Source organism: Anser brachyrhynchus, assembly GCF_964034855.1.
Source record: "Anser brachyrhynchus genome assembly, chromosome: 4".
Taxonomy (NCBI): domain Eukaryota; kingdom Metazoa; phylum Chordata; class Aves; order Anseriformes; family Anatidae; genus Anser; species Anser brachyrhynchus.
In genome coordinates this window covers 37,781,170-37,800,735 of record NC_137698.1, presented here as the reverse complement: position 1 = coordinate 37,800,735, position 19,566 = coordinate 37,781,170, and the positions used below count along the sequence as shown (strand labels likewise).

General features: G+C 38.1%; 1 protein-coding gene across 24 annotated transcripts in view; it reads right to left on the bottom strand.

Moving 5' to 3' along the window:
* The window catches only part of INPP4B (inositol polyphosphate-4-phosphatase type II B), a 304,962-nt gene that overhangs the window by 143,218 nt on the left and 142,178 nt on the right, over positions 1–19,566 (bottom strand). For all 24 annotated transcript variants that reach the window (XM_080590944.1, XM_080590935.1, XM_080590949.1 and 21 more), the window contains one exon: positions 18,421–18,537. In XM_080590944.1, coding sequence (XP_080447070.1) covers positions 18,421–18,537 — 117 coding nt within the window. The remainder of the gene's footprint in view (positions 1–18,420; positions 18,538–19,566) is intronic.

Here is a 19,566-nt window from a genome sequence, read left to right as displayed (position 1 = left end):
GCAAACTCACATCAGTCAAGTCATACCATTATAAAAACAGGGGATTCTTTTCTAAAAGAAAATCTAGTGTAAAAAGCAATTTGATTTCATTCAAATCTTAAACTTTGACTTTAACAGCTAAAAATAAAAGCATTTTCATGGCTTTAAAAAAAAATCTGCATTTCTTTTTTTTAACTATCCAGTACATCTACTCATCTACTACATATTAATTCTGTGTTGCCAAATCATGCCCGAAATTAATGTCATCAATTGATGGCCTGTATTTTCCAACTCAGCTTAGAAGTTTTGTACTTCAATGCTGTTTCTTAGACAACAATCCCTCAACAGAGCAGGCAAAGGGGAGGACGTGGTCTGAGGACACATGATGGACGTTCAAGAGCTTTAACACACCTGTACCTCTGAAAAAACCCTGACCTGTTCTTCCCTTTAGACAAAAGCCCTGTACAGAATCGTTATCTTTGAGTTCCGAAACTGTGAAGGAGAAATAAATGCTTCATGGCAGAAAACTGCATAAAGCTCCAAATCCTATTTTCTCTATAGAAAATCTATTACTTGATAAACAAGAGAAAACTATGTAACAAACTAAATAAATTATAAAATAAAATGTACTTTTTCAGCAGATGCAGAAACTGATGCCTCAGTCTCTTCTGCTACTTTCCTAACTCGAAGTTCAAAACAAATGTGACCCTGTCTACAGTTCTTCACTTGTTGCCTACTCTATCATATCCTCCCTTATTATATCTTAACTCTTTTTTTCATATTCTTACCCATTATATGCATAAAGCTTTCCTTTTTTTCCTCTGTAATTTCACCAAATTCTATACCATTTCATGCCCTTAACTTTCTTTCATTGCTATCCTAACACCCTACATATGCTCTCTAATTTTACTTCAGTTACATCTGACAAACCACTAAAATAATCCCATATTAAACAAAGCATCAACCAAATAAATATGTTTTATACGTGTTCTGTTGTCCTTAGACCATTTTATGACCCCTGATTTTTTTTTCCCTTCATGGATTTTCAGCTGCTCCAGACTTCCTGTTATCCTTTTTCTAGGTGTCCTTCAATCCCCTTGTGTAGCTCTTCTGTAGAAGACCAGGTACACTACAGAAGCCATAACAGAACAGAGGAAATAATTATTTTCTGCTGCATTGATGTTGAGCCACCATAAGTTAATTAAAAAAAAAAAGACATGATAGTGAAGAGTAAGTCTGAAAGTAAAAAGTTAACCCTAATATTCAACCAAAAAAAAGCATAGATAATTAAATTGATACCATTCCTAGGGTTTGACTGTAGTATTATCTCAGGTAACAAGCTGTTAAAACCCAAAGTTATCTTTCTACATTTTAGTATTTATAGATTTCAAAACTTTGTCCAGATTAGTCCATTAGCAGAGTTGCACATATCTTATGCAGAAATGCTTCTTTAACTTAAGTTATACTTCCACAGAACAGGTGGATACATGCATGAAATCCAGTAGTATGGGAATCATCTAACAAATAATGACTGTCAAACTCACATTAGAAAAATACACATGTTCATTAAATGGAGATCAAACCAGACATTTCTTATTTTTCTTCTGTAAGATAACTGATTGTCTCGACAAAGGAAATGCACTAGCTCTTATCTTCTGGACTTCAATAAAGCATTTGATATAGTGCCTTTTCAAAAATTATTAGTCAGCTGAAAAGAAATTAGAGAGATTAACAGACTGGCTAATCAGGAAATGGAAGGTTTCAAACAGTAATGAGAGTTCCTTGAGACTCAGTCAAAAGGCTAATTTTATTTCATACTTTCACTGAACACTACACAAAAATCATAGCAGCTTTATAATGAAATATAAAAGGCAGAACCTATAATGAGCAAAGCCTCAATATGATACAGAAAGAATTACACACGGAGGATCTGAGTAACAAAAACATAACCATATTAAGTACTAGGTGATGCATTCAATTAGTAACAACTAGCACTTCCTCTATAAGCTAGACACAGATTTGTTCAGAAAATACAGCAGCAGAAAGACTTAAGTATATCATTAATAAACAGGCGGAGTATGAGGCATGAACAACTTCAAAAAAAGTAAATAAGCTTTTTCAGATGCATCAGGAATGGTATTTCCACTCTATCAGCAATACTATGTACATTTGCCATTCGTATTCAAGAAGCAGGATTAGGATGTTGTAAAGAATGGTGAACCTAATTTTAGGTAAGAAGATGGAAATAGTTAAACTTATTTAGCATCAGAATACGAAAGGTAAAAGAAGGGATAAATATTCCAAACAAATGCAACTGTGCATTAGCATAAAAGCAAGGAAAAGAGCTATTTAAACGAAGGTAGCATTCCCCAGACTTTAAAACTAGGGATGTTGGAAATAAGATAGGCAAGGGCAATGGACCTTCTAATTTCACTTTCTCACATATATTTGACAAAAGACATTCTTAGCATACACAGATGAAATAGATAAAAGTCACTATCTGGACACCGGATAATACTAAAGCCATTCAACGACAGATCACCTTGTGACTCAGCATAATTCTCTCCCTCTTTCAGAAAAAGATAAGTTTTTAGCTTAAGTGAACTCCCCTCAGAAAGACTGTATTTTTGAATTTAATTGAAAAAATGTAAATCCCCTTTGAGCTTTACTCCTCTTGAATTCTTTTGAGTACTGCTTGACTGCAGTTATGCTCGCATTGCCCCGAGGGCAGTGACTACTATTCCCTAACAGAGCAGACACTCAGCTACCAAGCCTGCATCATTTTTAACCATATAGCCTACGGAGACCCAACATTCACCAGGCACCACAAACTGGAATACCTAAAAATGACTGCATATTTTTATTCGCTGGGATGTATATTCAAACTGTCATTGTAAGAGATTCCTGCACCAAAGTCCCCATATAAATGTAAGAGTTCAGTGTTAAATCTTTCAATATTTAGCCTAAAGCAAGTTTTTATGCCCAACTTACAAAACTCTGAAAAGAAAAATTTATAAAGGAGATGCTGACAGACCTGAATTTTCATAAATGTATTCTCATTGCAGTCATCATAATTTCCTTTCCAGTGGTCATGTATAACAATGATTTACAAGTACAGGATCAAAGCCTTGACAGACTTTTCCGTAACTAAGAGTAGGAGTAATGAAGACATCATTTGCACCACAGTTGAGAAGTTTAACTGCTAAGTTGCTCATTAAAAAACCAGGGGCACAGGTTGAATCCGAATTTCCTAATTGTCTTGAACAATTTTATTTATTACAATCTCCCTTTGTCACATATCTACTATTGATTTGCCTCTTTTAAAACAAAGATCTTCAGTCTTATTCAAAAAAAATGCCGTTCAGATTTAGTGTACCTGTTCTCACTGTTCTGACTGGTCAGTAAAATTTTAAGATGGGTTCAACCACTTAAATAACCAACATAAATCTTCAAACTCTCTAGGATACAAAAGCAAACACTGCATGGATCAACAAACTTTACCATGTAGTAAAAAAAAAAAAAAAAGGAAAAAAAAGAAAAAAGAAGGCTCTTCAATTGAACATTTGGTTTACCAAACAAAGCAGACATTATGTAACAACTGTGAAATTAGAACCAAATTCAACAGCATACTTCTCTCCAAATATATAAGACAAATTATATTATAGGAACCATCTGTGTGCTGAAATACAAAGAAAGGCGCACAGAATTTTAGGATGACTGAGACTAGACAGAGTGAGATCTACTCAGCTTCCCTATAGAAATGTTAGGAAAGCGACGCGTCACATTAATAGTATTTTGGAATTCAGTCCAAAACATTTCAATGGAAATAGCTTGTTCTGCTGAATTACACCTCTCCCTCAGACACTCAGCTGGGCCACATCATATGATCAGCCCAATAGTTGGCACACAAACAGCATGCCCCAAATCTCCTGAAAACATGCACCACTGCGTAGGCTGATCTATAACCCCCCTCTCATTGTAGAAGAGCTGTAATCCATCTTCCTGTAAGTGACAGCAGCTAGGAGTGGCTCTGAGGAGCTGCCTGATAGCCATGTACTTAAGAGTTTGAAAAAGCTGCCGACAGATTTCTTCAGGCATCCTTAGAAGTGCCTAAGTATACAGAGGAAGACTAAAAGTACCTGAGTAGCTAAAAATAAATAAAATAGGAAATTGGATGACTAACTTAATCACAATCCAGACAGCAGCCCATTGGCATCTTTAGATCTGAGAGGTATGGATATCTAAGTAACTTGCCGTAACTCAACCCATAACTCTCATCATCATCTTAGGTGAAATGAAAGTTCTAACACAGAAAAAGATATACAAACTCATGTCTGATTCCTTAAAAACACCTTAGTCAACCCAGTACCATTCCGGACCTTTCAGTTTTTTTCCAGTCTAATGTATAAACTATGAGGTTTCCTTGATGACTACTCATGTAGCAACAGCACATAGATTAGCTGCATACTCTATTAAGGGAACATCATTGTTATATCAGAAGAATGTTTTTTTTGTTTGTTTTATTTTTGTTTTTTACACTGTTGTGGTCTATCTAGATTAAGAGAAAACGTAACAGAAAGTGACAGGAAACACAGCCTGTCACAAATGACATAAAGCTAGCTCTAAAGGTGAACAAAAATTATATAAGAATCAAATCTCATCCTTTGCAGCTGCCACCTGAACAAAACACACTCAATAAAAACCATGCCAGAAATTCTCTTTTGTTCAAGGTAACCTGCCTCATGCTTTAAAAATAGGCCTAACAAGGTAGGGCCATGCAGCAGAGGCTGTCACAAACTATCAAGCCACTGAAAGGTGAGAAGAAATTGTTATTTTTAAAGCACTTTTCAGAAATCTAGACATTTGCTAGCGGACCAGCCAAAGCTGAATAAAACCCTGGAGGCAAAGCTTCTCTGTCCAAGCCTATAGAGGTACTGCTGCTGCACCTCCAGCTCCTGGCCCCATGCTGCTCAGGCGGGAACCTTTCACCACCCATGGGTGCTGGAGAGGATGTGGTAAATCAGGTTTGATCCCCTCCCACAGTGACTCACTGAAGTCTCCGGAACTGATAGGTAGGAACTTCAACAGTAAATGTGAGTGTATCACAAGTTCATAGGGAATTAACAATTTCCATGAAGAACAGCTAGGCATTCATCCTTCCTTTCTCCTCCCTGCTTTTTTCCAACAGACTCCCTTTCAGTCCCAAATAAGGACAGATAACTGATTAAGCATTTCTGAAAATATTAGATTCAAATATTATTACTGGAAATAATTAGGTAAATTTTCATATACATTTTTTTTTGAATTGAAAATGTTCATTACAAAGCAATTTTCTAAGTTAAATTACATCCAGAATTCAATTCAAACCCTATAAAATACTAACAGCTGTAGGGGGAAAGCACGGCTTGTACTAAAGTCCAGCAACATCATTTTCTATTGTAAGAGCTGCTGCAATTCACACTATCTGTATTGAAGATTGCCAACAGAATTCAGGTACAATGTCACTACTCATCCTAGATGTGCTTGACTTTGTACATCCTCACTCATCACGAAGCCTTACTCCCAAAGCAGAAGTCCAGCAGACTGTGTCACAGCTAGGTTCTTGATGTGACTAGCTACACCTGCCTCTCTAAAGCTTCCCAGTACCTTCAACAAGGTATTTCTTCAGCTCTTATCTTCAAGTAGCACTTAGTGTTGCCATATCTCAGTCAAACAGCTGTTAACTCCACAGATGAGTACATTTAACTTAATCTTAAGCGTCTTTCTCTTTTCCATATAAAAGCTATATCCAGAAAAGACCTGAGTATCCATATTCCCACTGCAATACTGCAGTGCACATGCACTTTCTGCTGGAGGTCTGACAGTGTACCAAAGGCACTGATTCAGTTTTCAAACTACTCCTCTGAGTTTTCCTAAAAGTAACAAGGACTGCACTAGTCAAATTCACTGATATACGTGCAGATGTGGCTACGTCTCTCCAACAGAAATTCTTCCACCAGTTTTCCCAGCGCCAGCACACTACCCCATCCTGCTGACAGACCTGCCCAAGCTCCAAAGCTGTTCCAACAGCTCAAACAGAGGTGAAGGGAGAAGCACTACGGCCTTTTCTCCGGACACCCCACTTGCTGAACAACTGTGCCACATGGCAGCTTTGAAGCTGATCAAGAGCTTGATTGTTAAAAGGATAATGGGCAAGAGCTGGAGGGCTGTGCAGACCATTGGTTGAGCACTCAGCTTACTCCAAGGACCTCTCATTGTCTTTCAGCCTACAATTTATATACAGGGATTTATGCAAAAGTGAGGACAGACAGCTTACCATCAGGAGGCATGCACAGAGACTGTGGACTTGATAAAACTTTGCAAGTATGCCACCATTATAGAATGTAACAAGGAAGAACAACCAGTCACAAATAACTAACACGTGGTTAAAATTTTTTCCAACATAAAAATAATTATTTGCTGACACCAGGCTTTTATTTTAAAAACAACAGGATATGGAATTCTTCAGATTAACAGGACAGTCACTCTGCTTCCCTGTTTTTGAGGACTTCTCCCTGTTTTTGAAGACTTGCCTGCTTCTTCTGTTTTAGAAGAAAAACTTCACACAACTACACACACCTTTCAGAATTTCTGCCTTCTCTCTTGCAAACACTATTATTGCTCGGAAACTAACCTCTATTCCAGGCTGCAAACAGTGCCCTGCCATCAGATTCCCTGACAGCCTGATCTCTAGAAATTATGCTACACAGAAATTCTGACTCTCCCAGTCAGCTACACCTGGCAAGTTCAATGAATAATCAGGCCACGGTTTCTACCGGATAGAAGTACAGAAAAGTAGGAAAGTTCCCTTTCCTCCTCTCCCTAAGACACCCCAAAATGACAAAACCCTAAAACCACACCAAGAGAAGACCAACACACAGGTGAACACACCTGGGGTAGGTTTACCAAACACTTGTAGGCTGCTTTGTCTAACATCACCTTCTAAAAGAGGATACATGTCATAGAAGAAAATAGGTGAACTACAACTCAATATCCTCTAAAATTCAAATACAATATCCTCTAAAATTCAAATATATTAGGGGAGGGGGAAACAAACCAAAACCAAGACCAACAATAGCTTACTTACTAGACTGAGTGCTTTCCCTTCTCTTCTTCTTCCTCTCTAACTGATTCAATAAATAGCTCATGGTTTTTTTGGGGGGGGCTAACATACAAGTTAGGAGAGATGCTAAAACGCTGTTTTACTTTTCCTGGGGAGCTTAATGCTGCTGGAGCAAACAGGCTTTTGGTCGTGTTCATACCAACTGCACTGCTGATTACGGTGGTTTGGGTGTCTGAAAACAGAAGAAAACACTTGGGCTCTCTGGTCCCTCCCACAGGAGGCTGCTCCTGGGTCCCACCTTAGGACCACTCAAAGAAAGGAGTAGGGGAAAGGAATGCACCACTGCACTGCGACAAAATACTCCATGCTGTGGCCATCTCTAAATCAACACAGATTTATCCACCAGGAGAGGAATGCTAACTGACAAGGCCAAGGTTGTTTTAATGGATAGTGAGACTCTGGACAGAAGACTTGCACAACGTTGCGCATACACAGAAAAACTCTTTTAGGATGCTTCTCAGTGGAAAGGGGTGTATGTACCTATGTTTTAACTTATACTGCAAGACCAGTCTTTCCTCTGTCAACACCCAAGCCTGAGAGCCATTTGGGCACAGGTAATTATTCAGAAACCTCCCTGTCACAGGGGTGATGTTATTTCAGAACAGGGTAGCAATAATTGGGCAGTAACTGTCCAGAGCTTCCACATTCAAAGATAATTTCTTGAGTGAGAGCCTTGCAATTACTTCTTTTTGAAAAGCTGCCAAGTTATTCCCCAGGAATAGAGGCAGTGAGAATCTATAGCTATAACAAATCAAGGACCTCCATGCTCGATTTCACTAAGGCTGCTGTGTGTCAAAATCCAAGCCTTCCAAGCATCTCAAAGACACAGCGACTGCTGCCTTCTACAGAAAATAAATCACGTTTGTCCCACATGGCAGTTTTTCCGTAAGGAAGCAGACAATCCTCTCTGAAGTAATTTCAGAAATAGTTTTCTCCCATCCCCAAATTTACAAATCTGCATTTTAAGAAAAAATGATCCATACAACTGCTCATGGTGCAGATGTTGCAATCAAATGACTTAGCTTTTATCTCTTCGTGTATATATGGGGATAGAAAGTGCTACTGACTGCTTCTGACACTCCCAGTCAACTGTCTGAAGAGCAGCAGGGAACATAAAGCTGAGATTCAGTGATACCTCTGGGTCCTGCTCACAGATTTTGGTGAAACAGGTACAGGCAGAAACTTGCAGAACACATTTGTTCTAACAGATCCACAAAAAATACTGTGCTACACTCTGCCTTACTTCTGCTCTACAGAAATACCATTTTTCTTTGCATTGCCTAAAAACAATTTAATAATAAATGCCTGCATTGCTGTTACACAAACAAATCCAAAGCAATGCAGACAGACAGGAGATGCACAAAGACTTCAGCCTCCACCTGAAATTGCTGTGCATATCAAACTAGATCAACGTTATACACACATCCTTAATAAACCCCCTTTCCACACAGCAATATATACACAACTGGTGCAAACGTATAGCTCTTTGCTGTGTATGACAGCATGCCTGCTCGTCTGCTTTTAGACAAAACACATTCCTCTAATTTCTCCCCAGAGAAAACCTCTGAATTGCACTTGGAGATGGCTCAGGTATTAAAGCTTTACTGTCAAAACTGACAGGACAGTCTTTGCTAATTGGTGTGTCTGCATTTGCTCTGTACTAGGTTCCTGTGATAGCTCTAAGAGCCACTAGACCAGTCATGTTTAAAATGCTGTGCCTTACTGAAACATGCTCAAATCTGCAGGAAAAGCTGGCAAAGAAAAACAAAACTAGGGAACAAAATAGACTGTGATATCCTTTAAAATTCAAATAAAATAGGAAGCCATAGTGTGCCCTACTCTGAATTAAAAAAAAAAATAATCTTGAAGTACTTTGGATAATCATGACTTGCAGCTTTTTCATTTCACATTAGTGAGAATGCATACATGACAAAGAATTTACGGATAATAATATTGCCAGAATAAACATCAACAGCTGCACAATACTATAAAAATCTTCATCTATTCTTGCTTTAAAAATATTATGACTGTGATAACAAGAACTCCAAAAGGAGGAGAAAAACAACAAGCCGTAACAACAACAAGCCATAACAACAGGCTTCCGTAACACCGGAGTCTGTGCCACACAGTACACTCATCTGCTTTGTTTTCACTGTAATGTACAAAATCAATGCAACTGCATATTAAGAGGAAGGCAGAAGGACTGAAGAACAGCTTACTGGTACCATCACAGCATGCTGTAACTGTTTTAAAGCAATATCATAAGACATCAGACAGCTGCCTTTCTGCTCTGAAGCCTGGCTACGGGGAAAAGGAAACCACACAAAAATGCATAGGAGGGCCATGTAAACCATCAGCTTCTGAACACTATGTCCATCCCTGCTGTAGTGCCCTAGGCTACAACAGCACCCCACATACTTCATCAGGACTTAAATACCTTAACCTCTTCAGTAAGCACAGTGCCCATGATTTTACACCACAAGTCAGTTTACTTCTCAGTGAAAGGAAATCTCTCCCAAAGTCCCAAAACCCTATAAAGCAGCTGATACTTGGTTCTGTGTGGTTACTGCTTTGTAAACTGACAGTTAAGCTCAAATGCTTAAGTTCTATCAGATTTATACCGTTAGGATTTTTAGTCAAACACCCACCCCCAAGAATTTGGGTCAACTAGATGCTAGGAGAGAACTGAACACACTAAGCTTTGACCATGCTATGGACCAAATTTCTCCTTCCTTCTCCTGTCTCTCTAGCCATCACTACACAAACGGCATAGTGTCTTAAAACACAGCAGAACATGTTGCAAAGTGAGAGGCTTTTTTCCTCCCTTTGTGATCACACAGTCCCTGTTTAACAGGACAAAACAAAGAGGACATGAGCAGAATTCTCATTTCTGGCACGAAGAAAACCAAGCATGGAGAATTACAGCCATATGGGAATTTGTTTCCGTAATATCATTGAATCACAGAATGGTTTGGGTTGGAAGGGACCTTAAAGCCCACCCAGTTCCAACCCCCTGCCACGGGCAGGGACACCTCCCACCAGACCAGGTTGCTCAAAGCCCCACCCAGCCTGGCCTCGAGCACCTCCAGGGATGCAGCATACACAGCTTCTCTGGGCAGCCTGGTCCAGTGCCAAGTAATACACTGCCTAATAGTTATGTAAAGAGGCTTTGATTACAGTAAAATTCAATGATACACACATTTCTAAAGGCACTGGAATTCCTAAATGATTACACAAGCCTTTCATGTTTATTCATCGAGTATTTAAAATACAGCAGAATATAAAATACAGCAGAATACAAAACATTTAACTAGTTTACTGGGAACAATCTACTATTCTCTTCTAACAAAACTGCTCAAGAAACGTCTCAAATTATGTCCAGTGCCTATGATTCTTTATTTTTAAATAGAGTTATTTGCTCAGCTTTACTTTACAAGTACAAAGTTTCAAATGCAAACATTTACTCTTTCTACTATATCCATTAACAGTAAAAAAAACTTCTGTTAGACACATGGTGGAGGGAGAAAATCTGCGCTAATGGATTAGATTTGTTCTGTTCTCAATTTCCAAGAGCACTCGCAACAAAACTTTAATAGAAAAGTCTATTTGCTGTTTTCAACTGCCTATGTTCATAACACAAAAATGCAAGCAGACTTAGCACTGTTTCAAATACATTTCTTTTCATTCCATCAATTCTTGTTGTATTTAAAGATAGTAAATATCGCGCAAAAATATTTTTGCACTGAAGGATCGGATTTCAAATATACCGTACCTTCTATTTTATCTCAGTATTGCTAAGTGCCTTTCTATGAACTGAGATGCCTGAAAATTTGAAGTGAATATGATTTTCAAGATGTTAAAAATTCGAGATAAAAAACACAAACTTCAAGGTAGTCTTTTCATTATTTTCATTAGTCCTAAACAAGGTTTTGAGAAAAAAAAAAAAAATGAAGTGTCTTAGTGAAGATTAAGAGGCAAAAGCTACACTATAAACACGGATTTTTCTTTCTTTTTCAACATTTACTGCAATTTCTACAGGTAACTCATTTCCACTAACATACAATTTCAACAGCAGGGAAAAAAGAGGGCACGAATCTATTTTTTTTTTACTGTGGTATAAAAACAATCACATGTAATGAAGTATTCTAAAGCCTTATTTGGAGAAACAAGTGCCACAAATACAAAACATGAAAAATGAAACACGAGGAGCTCACAGTTGATTTTTCAAGGAGTTCAACACATCCACTCCAAGTTAAAGTGCTTCCATGTCAACAAGACAGGCATCTATTTGAGAGATTATTTTCCAGGTAGATTAGCTACCAAAAATGAATCCAACAGGCAAAACAGAGCCTTCCATACTGGAAAAAAAAAATCTTAAGTCTCTTTCTACTCAGTTTTTCACCTGCAGCGAGTGCCTCTCATTTATAACTACCCAGCAGCTATAGATGAATATGGCAACTGCTGCATCTATAATTATTATGAGTAGCTACAGATAAAGGCAAACATATGGGCTGTTTTCTTGAATGTCTATTTGCCTTTTATGCATTTTAGACTTCGTGCTGGTGTGACAGGATTAACTGATCATTCTGTCAATGAACAGGTAGAGTCCACAACCCGAACAGACAACCCTTACCCTTTGAGTCATTTAAACTTGCCTGTGTTGCCACATTTAGTAGACGGAAATCCTACACGCTTGCGAAGTCTGGATGGCCCAGGAACCTGCTGCCTGCCCCTAGGGCTGCGTATCTGACCTGACAGCATCACTGGCCACCTCTCCTTGGGATGCAGGGAATGCCTGGGCCAAAGGCTCTAGCAGGGGAAACAGACCAACCTTTTGCAGGGACAGAAGCATGTTCCTCAATCCGAGCTCATGTTTTCATAGCCAGATTGCTTCATTCTGACTAAAGAAACACCTTGCCTCCTCTCTGCCCGGTCTTCTATGCTAGGTCCCCCTAGGTCCTTAGAAATGGTAAGACAGTGTGACAACCACCTTGGAAGTTTGACTGTTCGGATGTCCTCTGTGCTGGATTAGCGAGTGAGGGAGAAAGATATCTATGGATATGCATATACAAAGTGCATGTAGAGGAGTGACACACTTGGAAGTGTTTTGGACAGTGCTAACAGATTAGAACAATCGTGCCTATGTTACCAAAATCCTTACCTAGTTAAAATGAATTCTACAGAAAAAGATTATCATTTTTTTGTTTCCCTACATTTAAAATGAGCAATTTCCATATTCTCAGGGAACAATTGGTCTCATAACTCTGTTTCACAACAGTTGTCCGAAGAGTCAGCTTTTAGCACAAACCTTTGCCTGATGTGAGACAACAGCAGCATTTGATTGACATAGTAGGTAAAAAAAACAAAGAGGAAAATTACCAAACTGTAGATCTCAACTTTCCCTGAAGACACAGCCAAAAGGAAGAGTTTGCTTCAATTGGAAAAAAATATAAAAGAGTAAAGGAAAAAAGTAGGAAGACAAATGGGATGCTTTTGAAGAGACGGATTTTGCAAAACCAAGTCCCTCCCCACTGAATTTTCAAGGTCTAGGCACAAAGAGCAGTTAAAGCTACAAATGGACCAAGTTCAACATACCTGTAGTTCTGCTCTTGACACTTATCCCCAATTCTCTTAGAGATTCACTAAAGTTTAAGAAACCTTTTTTCCTTACACCTCAGCCACTTCAAAGAAATATTTTATTTCAATCTCAAACCAAATAAAAGTCAGTAGCTTGAATTTCCCTTTATGCTTCCAGATTTTTAAGAAATACTGAGAAAGACAGACAACAATGCTTAGGTGCATTCCACCCGCACACGACCAGAAGAATAAAAACAAATTCCCCCCCCCTGTATTTCGATTACTGGCATTTGGTAACAGTACAGAATGTGAAACAAAAGGAAAACTGAATCTATCAAGTACATATTCATGAAAAAAATCACATGATTTTGAAAAGAAGCATGAATAAAGCATTATTACAAGTATTTCTGTGGGTAAGACAGTGGTGTAGTGCAATATTGCTCTACTAAAAATAATGAAATAAGTTTCTAATTTAAGGCAATATTTCTCTACAAATCCTGCAGACATGACAGCGAGCAGAACTGAGAAAAGGAAGAATTTGAAGTGCTTTTTCTTTAAACAAAAAGCAACACTTTCAACTCTACTTTGAGTTTTAAAGGAAAAAGAAGCCTCGCTTCAGAAGTTTTAGCGTTCACAAGAGCAAGGGCACTAAGAGCACTCTGGTGCAGGCAGAGTGCAGGGAGATGATGTGCAAGCTTCCACATTTATCTCTGCTAATGCATTTCACATACTGCTCTGCAGCGCTACTAATATTCAAGCTGTGAGCCTCTTCAGCAGAAATGGCAAGTCACACCAAGCTGCGTGGTGGGTCTGTCATACAGATCGATGCCCACGAGGGTACACGGAAGACTGTCACTTCAGATTTGGCTTCAAATCCAACTTAAAATGCCTTTCTCATGACAGACACTCTTCATTTCCGACTCAACCCAGTGTGATTCAATTTTAACAGGAATACTTGCAGTACCAAGAAACGCAAAAAGCAAAAGCGTTTGTGAATTTTCCATTCACTGTCAGCAAGTTTAGTAGAAGATACAAAACTGAACAGTCAAAGACAAGTAATTTGAAGACTAAATAAATTACAACTTGTCACTTCATAATGCTTGTTTCCACATATAAAATTGCATTTCTATCTCTATTACTCTTTAAATAACCAAATTATAATTTCTGTAATTAAGAGGACAAATTGGGAAGTAAAAAATGCAAGACCAGACTATATAATGTGTAATCTTTCAATTGCCTTTTATGTATCAAGTTTCTCCTTGCTCTCAGTAGGCAGTATTAGAGTGGTTACTCGTATCTGGAACATCACATGAATTCCAGTAGTTCCATCTATCCAAAGTAGATTGTCTTTACCTGCTGATATTTAAGATTAAAAAAAAAAAAAAAGAAGTCATCAACTAAGTCTCTAACCATAATTGTACAGAAATTCTCTGCTTTTGAAGCAGACTCTCAAGCTTCTGGATTCATTTCTTCCTCCTTCTGGAAGAGAAATCTGCAAAGGAGCACTGCAGAGACCAGATACAGAAAGCGATCACAGAGACCTCTGTCCCTTGCTTCCAACAGTTCTCCACATGTGCATCAAGAAAAGGCAGCGCAACTCCTTGTGTGCCATGCCAGAATGTGACAACAGCATTTACCTGAACATCTCGCTGCATTTAAATGAACACAATTCTAGATTGTGTTAAGATGATAAAAGACAAGAACGTTTTCAAGCCCACTTTACAGATAGAGAAGCCTGTGTAGGAAAAATTTAAGCTGCATCTCTACCTGCACTAAATCAACACAAATCAGGTGCAGAAACAGAAGAACCAACTGCAAAAAACAAGCAAACAAAAACCTCACTATCACTCGATGTTAAAGCACTTGCCTAAAAATAGTCACACTGTTCCACACAATGAAGTTCAGAACGCTTGCTGCAGGACACAAATGTATGTATTTTACATACAGAACAGAAAGACTGCTGCCTCCCAAACCAGTCACTTGGCACTCCCTCCGTTAATGTAACATGAATTCATCTATTTCACATCTTCTGCAGATCTGTCATGCAGCAGTGTTACCCGACTTGCACTACGCAGTATTTTCAAAGAAAATTAATCCCGCTTCAGCATTAAAACTTGCTAGACCAAACTGAGCAAACCTGCATGCTTATCAAAAAGCTAAGAATAGTGTGCCTGTGCAAAAGCACTACAGTGGTGATATTTCAACAGCATACAAGCCTCTAATCCAAATTTCCTTGGACAATGATTTAAAGAACAGGTGCAGCCCAAGCATTTAGACAAAACCCTACCATCAAAAAATCTCAAAGGCAGTGCAACTCAAGCCAGTGAAACAACCTCGCTTATGGCAACACAGGAAGAAAATCTTTCCGATGTTGAAACAGATGTCACTGTACATTTTTCAGAACATGGCATTATCCACTGCTTTGTATGCTCGGCCCCACTGGATTTACATTATGTTTCGTGAACACACTATTAACTTCTTTATTCCAGCTATATCAAAGTTAAGTAGGAATAGCATCGTCTTTCTTAGAAGCTTCTATTTACATGAGAATTTACAGTAACCAATCCCCCTAATGTTCTGTTTTCTCCATAACAGAAGTAGTCTCATTCTATTAAAATGTCTCAATTACAGACAACCTGATACTGCCAAGATATAATTTCGATCAACATCAAACAGACATGCAAAGAAAGGGAATAGTGCAGCTAGTACATCCAGTGTGTAAAGCACAGTGAAGGTGATACCAGCTGCACAGTACTTAAATATAGTTAAGTTGCTCTTCTGATATAAATGCAAGTTAAATGACAGACAAGACTGAAGCTAACTACCTGTTTTCTGGTATAATCATTGCAAGGTTATTTTTTTTTTTTTTTTTTTTTTTTAAAGGGCAGCAAAAATAGCATATCAGCAATGCAAAAAAATCTGGTTGTCTGTCACTAGGGAGCATACCCTTTCACTTTACATTATGACCTGTGTGTACAAGCTGAACAGTACCCAATTATTTCTGTGTTACAGCAAAGATCCAATTGGATTGAAAATAAGGCCTAATCCTTTTCTGTATAGACAAAAGCAGTTTAGGCAAAACACAAGAAAATTCTTTATCCTGTGAGGTACCTACTGCCCTTTCCCCACTTTCTCTACAATCCTCTGCTTGTGGCAGTAACATCCTGCTCAAAGTTTAACTAACACACAGAATTCACTTCTTTTAGTTTTGTTTAAATTACAAGAGAAATAAGAAATGAATAAGTATATTTCTGAACTGCAGTGTGGTGAGTGATATCAGCTACTTTGAAATGGTTAACTGAAATAGTAGGAGTAGAATAACTCTGACATTGTCAGAGTTCATTTTACTGTGGCTTTTTGTCCAATTTCTGCAAAATATTCAGCAGTTAAATCCAAGGTTTATTCTGCCATAAATGATCACTTAGATGAGCTGGAGACAAATATAACCAGCCTTGAAGCACAGCTGAGCATAGCACAGAACACCCAGCAACCTTGGATTTTCTTTGCCCCATGGGGATTGCCTGTGTTGGAGTTTGCAGGGATGGCAGGGCTACATGTTGTGGTCACAAGCTGTGGCAGCAATTTGCGTAAACCGAAGAAGCCAACTTTGTTGTAGCCTGGATAATTATAACTGTAAAGTCACAACGCTTGGAACAAGCTCTCTGCAAAACGGATGCATCCCACTTCTTGAATCATAAAACAAGCACTGAGCTCTGTACCACTGCAGCCACGCTAGTGGTAGTATCAAGCTAGCTCACTTAAAGCTGACTTTTATGAATGTAGATACATCTCCAGACTCAAAAAAGCCACCTGAACTAATAGAAAAGTGTGACAGCTTCCAGTTATAGGAAAGAAAGTCAAGCCATTAGTTTTATCCTTGCTCATATTCCAGGAAGTAAACAGAAGTCCAAATATTGCCACAAATCAAGTCCCAACCTGGGTGGCCCAGGGTCATTCACACATGCTGCAATATACCCTGATTTTGATCTCAGAGCTCATTTAATATTTTCTTACCTATATCCAGTTTTAAGAAAGCTCACTATTAAAAAAGGCTAAATGCACGTAAAACAGATGGCATTAACATTTTCCAATTTTAGAAGGAAAATTAGACTCCAGAGTCTTACGAGCTATGCTAATGTGATTCCCTGGGACAGACTCTAGTCCTATACTCAATTATAAGGAACAGTTGTAAAAGTTTCTTTAAAGTTCCTAAAAGCTATCAAATTATATTCATGCTCTAGACTAGATCTTTCATATGTAATTTGTCCTGTAGAATAGACAGTATATGCCTAGAAGAAAAGTACAGGGATAGGTCTACAAATCAAGTCCACTTTTTTGCCCTTAGAGATAGGATATTATTATCCATCATGCAGTCAGTCACAATAGCTTAAGAACTGGAAGGGATGGGACACTCTCACTTAACTCCTGTATCTGTCCATAGGTGACAATTCTATTGAAGAAACAGCAGATACAATTTTTAGCCCCTATAGTCTAAACCATAACCAAAAATTAAGTCACTCTCATTCTGAAAAGTGTACACTCCCCCTCCCCAGTTACTTCTAACAGAAAAAATACTGTAGTCTTTAAGTTGAAAGAAATCCACATTCTACAGCTAAAATACTCCACAGACTCCCATTAAAGAGAAGAACGAGGAGACAGAGCGAACCTGTTTGCTTGTGAATCTAAAATTTAAACAAACATATCAACTGTTTTCTATCTTAAAAAAATAGAGGTCCTCTAAACAGAACTTCACTCACATAAGCAGTTCAAAGACAGTCAGAAGTTACGCCTTCAATTTCCTTCTTATGGATAATGAATGCATACACAGGCATGACATGAGCTCATATAGTCTTTAATCAAATTGGGGGACAATTACAGATACATTAATAGCAATTCAGCTAATTAAATACAGGTTTCAAGGGCTGCTTCTAACGTCTATCAGCTGGAGTCCAGCTGTCAGACAAAAACCACAATTCTCTCATAGGTCCTATCATATCTTCGAGTTCTTTAAGTCTGTCCTAGATCACCCGGAGCACATAAAATGGCACAAGGTCTATGTCTGACACTTAAATCACTCAAATAGTCTCACTGACCTCCACGTATCATCTGAAATAACTGTTTCTCAGTGTAAGAAGCTGACATTGAAACCAAAAATGTATTACATTGGAATCCAAATGATTCACCCTTGGTAGTGGACACAGATAATTTTGGACCCTTAAGAATCAGTAATAGCAGGAGTCATAGTAGAGTTGCAGGTATCACCACCCAAGAGGTTAAAGTCAAAAATGACCATCCCCCTCAAACATCATGTTACAGGCTCTATTATTAACCTGGTTTTGTCATAAAAGTAAAATATGATCAAGAAAGATATTTCTGAAAACTTGGTGTTATCTCAGTCTATTCTGTATGTTCTCTGCCATCAAAAAGCACACAGAAGTAATCTTTCATTTGCCAGAAACATGTTCTGATTCATGCAACCAATGAAACAATAGCAAAGGGTCCGTTTTAAGCGCATGGTCCTCTTTCTCTATTCTCTAACATGGTAACAAAAAGCACGTTTTAGGTACAAGAGAAGAGCAAAACCAATTCTATACATGCTCATTTCTCTAGTATTCAAGCCTGCTAAAGAAAGCTGAAGAACACCACAGTGAGAAACTTAAATCCTCAATAAGATTTTGCAAAAAATGAAGTAAAATACTCACCGTGCCTTGAGATTTATCTTTGACATCGTAGACTGTTAGTTTTATTTTCGTCTCCTCATAGATGGGGTACTCCGGTGGGAATGTCACACCAGTCAAAAACAGTGGATCTCTTGTTCCCTGCGTAACACAAGTAAATATTCAGTAAGGTAACAGCTGTGCAGTATGTACCATGCCATTAGGGGTGCACGTACAGAAACAGTGAGCTCCTTAAAAGTAGTTAGTTGTTCATCTCTCTCTGCTGTAGAAATCCCAGTGTTACCCAAAACGAATAACACACTGGACAACTTCAAAATTTTTTCACAGTTGAAAAGAATTTGAGTGCTTCTGAAACAGAGTTCAGCAGCACGCCATCAAACAGTTCAGTCTGCAGGTATCAATATCTGAAATAATGATCTCTAATAAGCAGTGTCCTGTGATACTTTCAGAAAGTATTTCAAGATATACATTAATTTAAACTCATAAATAACATTTTTTAATTGTTTTTGTGTAAACTAAGTCACAATAAAATGTCTATAGAAATGCTACAGAAACCGTGTATTACATTAAGGATACTGATTTTTTTGAGGGGTTACAATTCCTTTCTTTGGATAGTAATAGACTAAGACAATGTTCCTACGTTTTGTAACATTAGGATCACATCTGAAGGCTGTACTAAGAAGTTACTGTATCATAATTTCAAATATACAAACAATTAAATTGATCATGTAAAATCTTTGCCTGTAACTTCACATTCAATTATAACCAAAAAACCCTCCCAAAGGTTACTAGACTAGTATCCTTAAATTCTCTAATAAGTGAAATAAAGTTTTTAGCATGATGAACATAATTTCACTTGCCAAAAATAGCTTTCCTGTGCCCCTGCCTCCTCCTCCCCCAAAGCTTGACTATGAAAGAAGCCAAGAGCCTTGACAGAAATTGATGGGTTTACTCATGCCCTCAAACGCGTCCTGTATCAGGAGATCATGTTAGGAAATGCATGCACTTCTATAAAAAAAAAAAAAACACAACACTATTCTATCTTCCACAGAACATCATTCCAGACAGTCTGCAATGAAACGTACTGATCACATACAAGATATTTGAATTAAGCAGTTTCAGGACGGTTGGTGGCTGCAGCTATAACCATTTAATTAGTAGTTACATGGA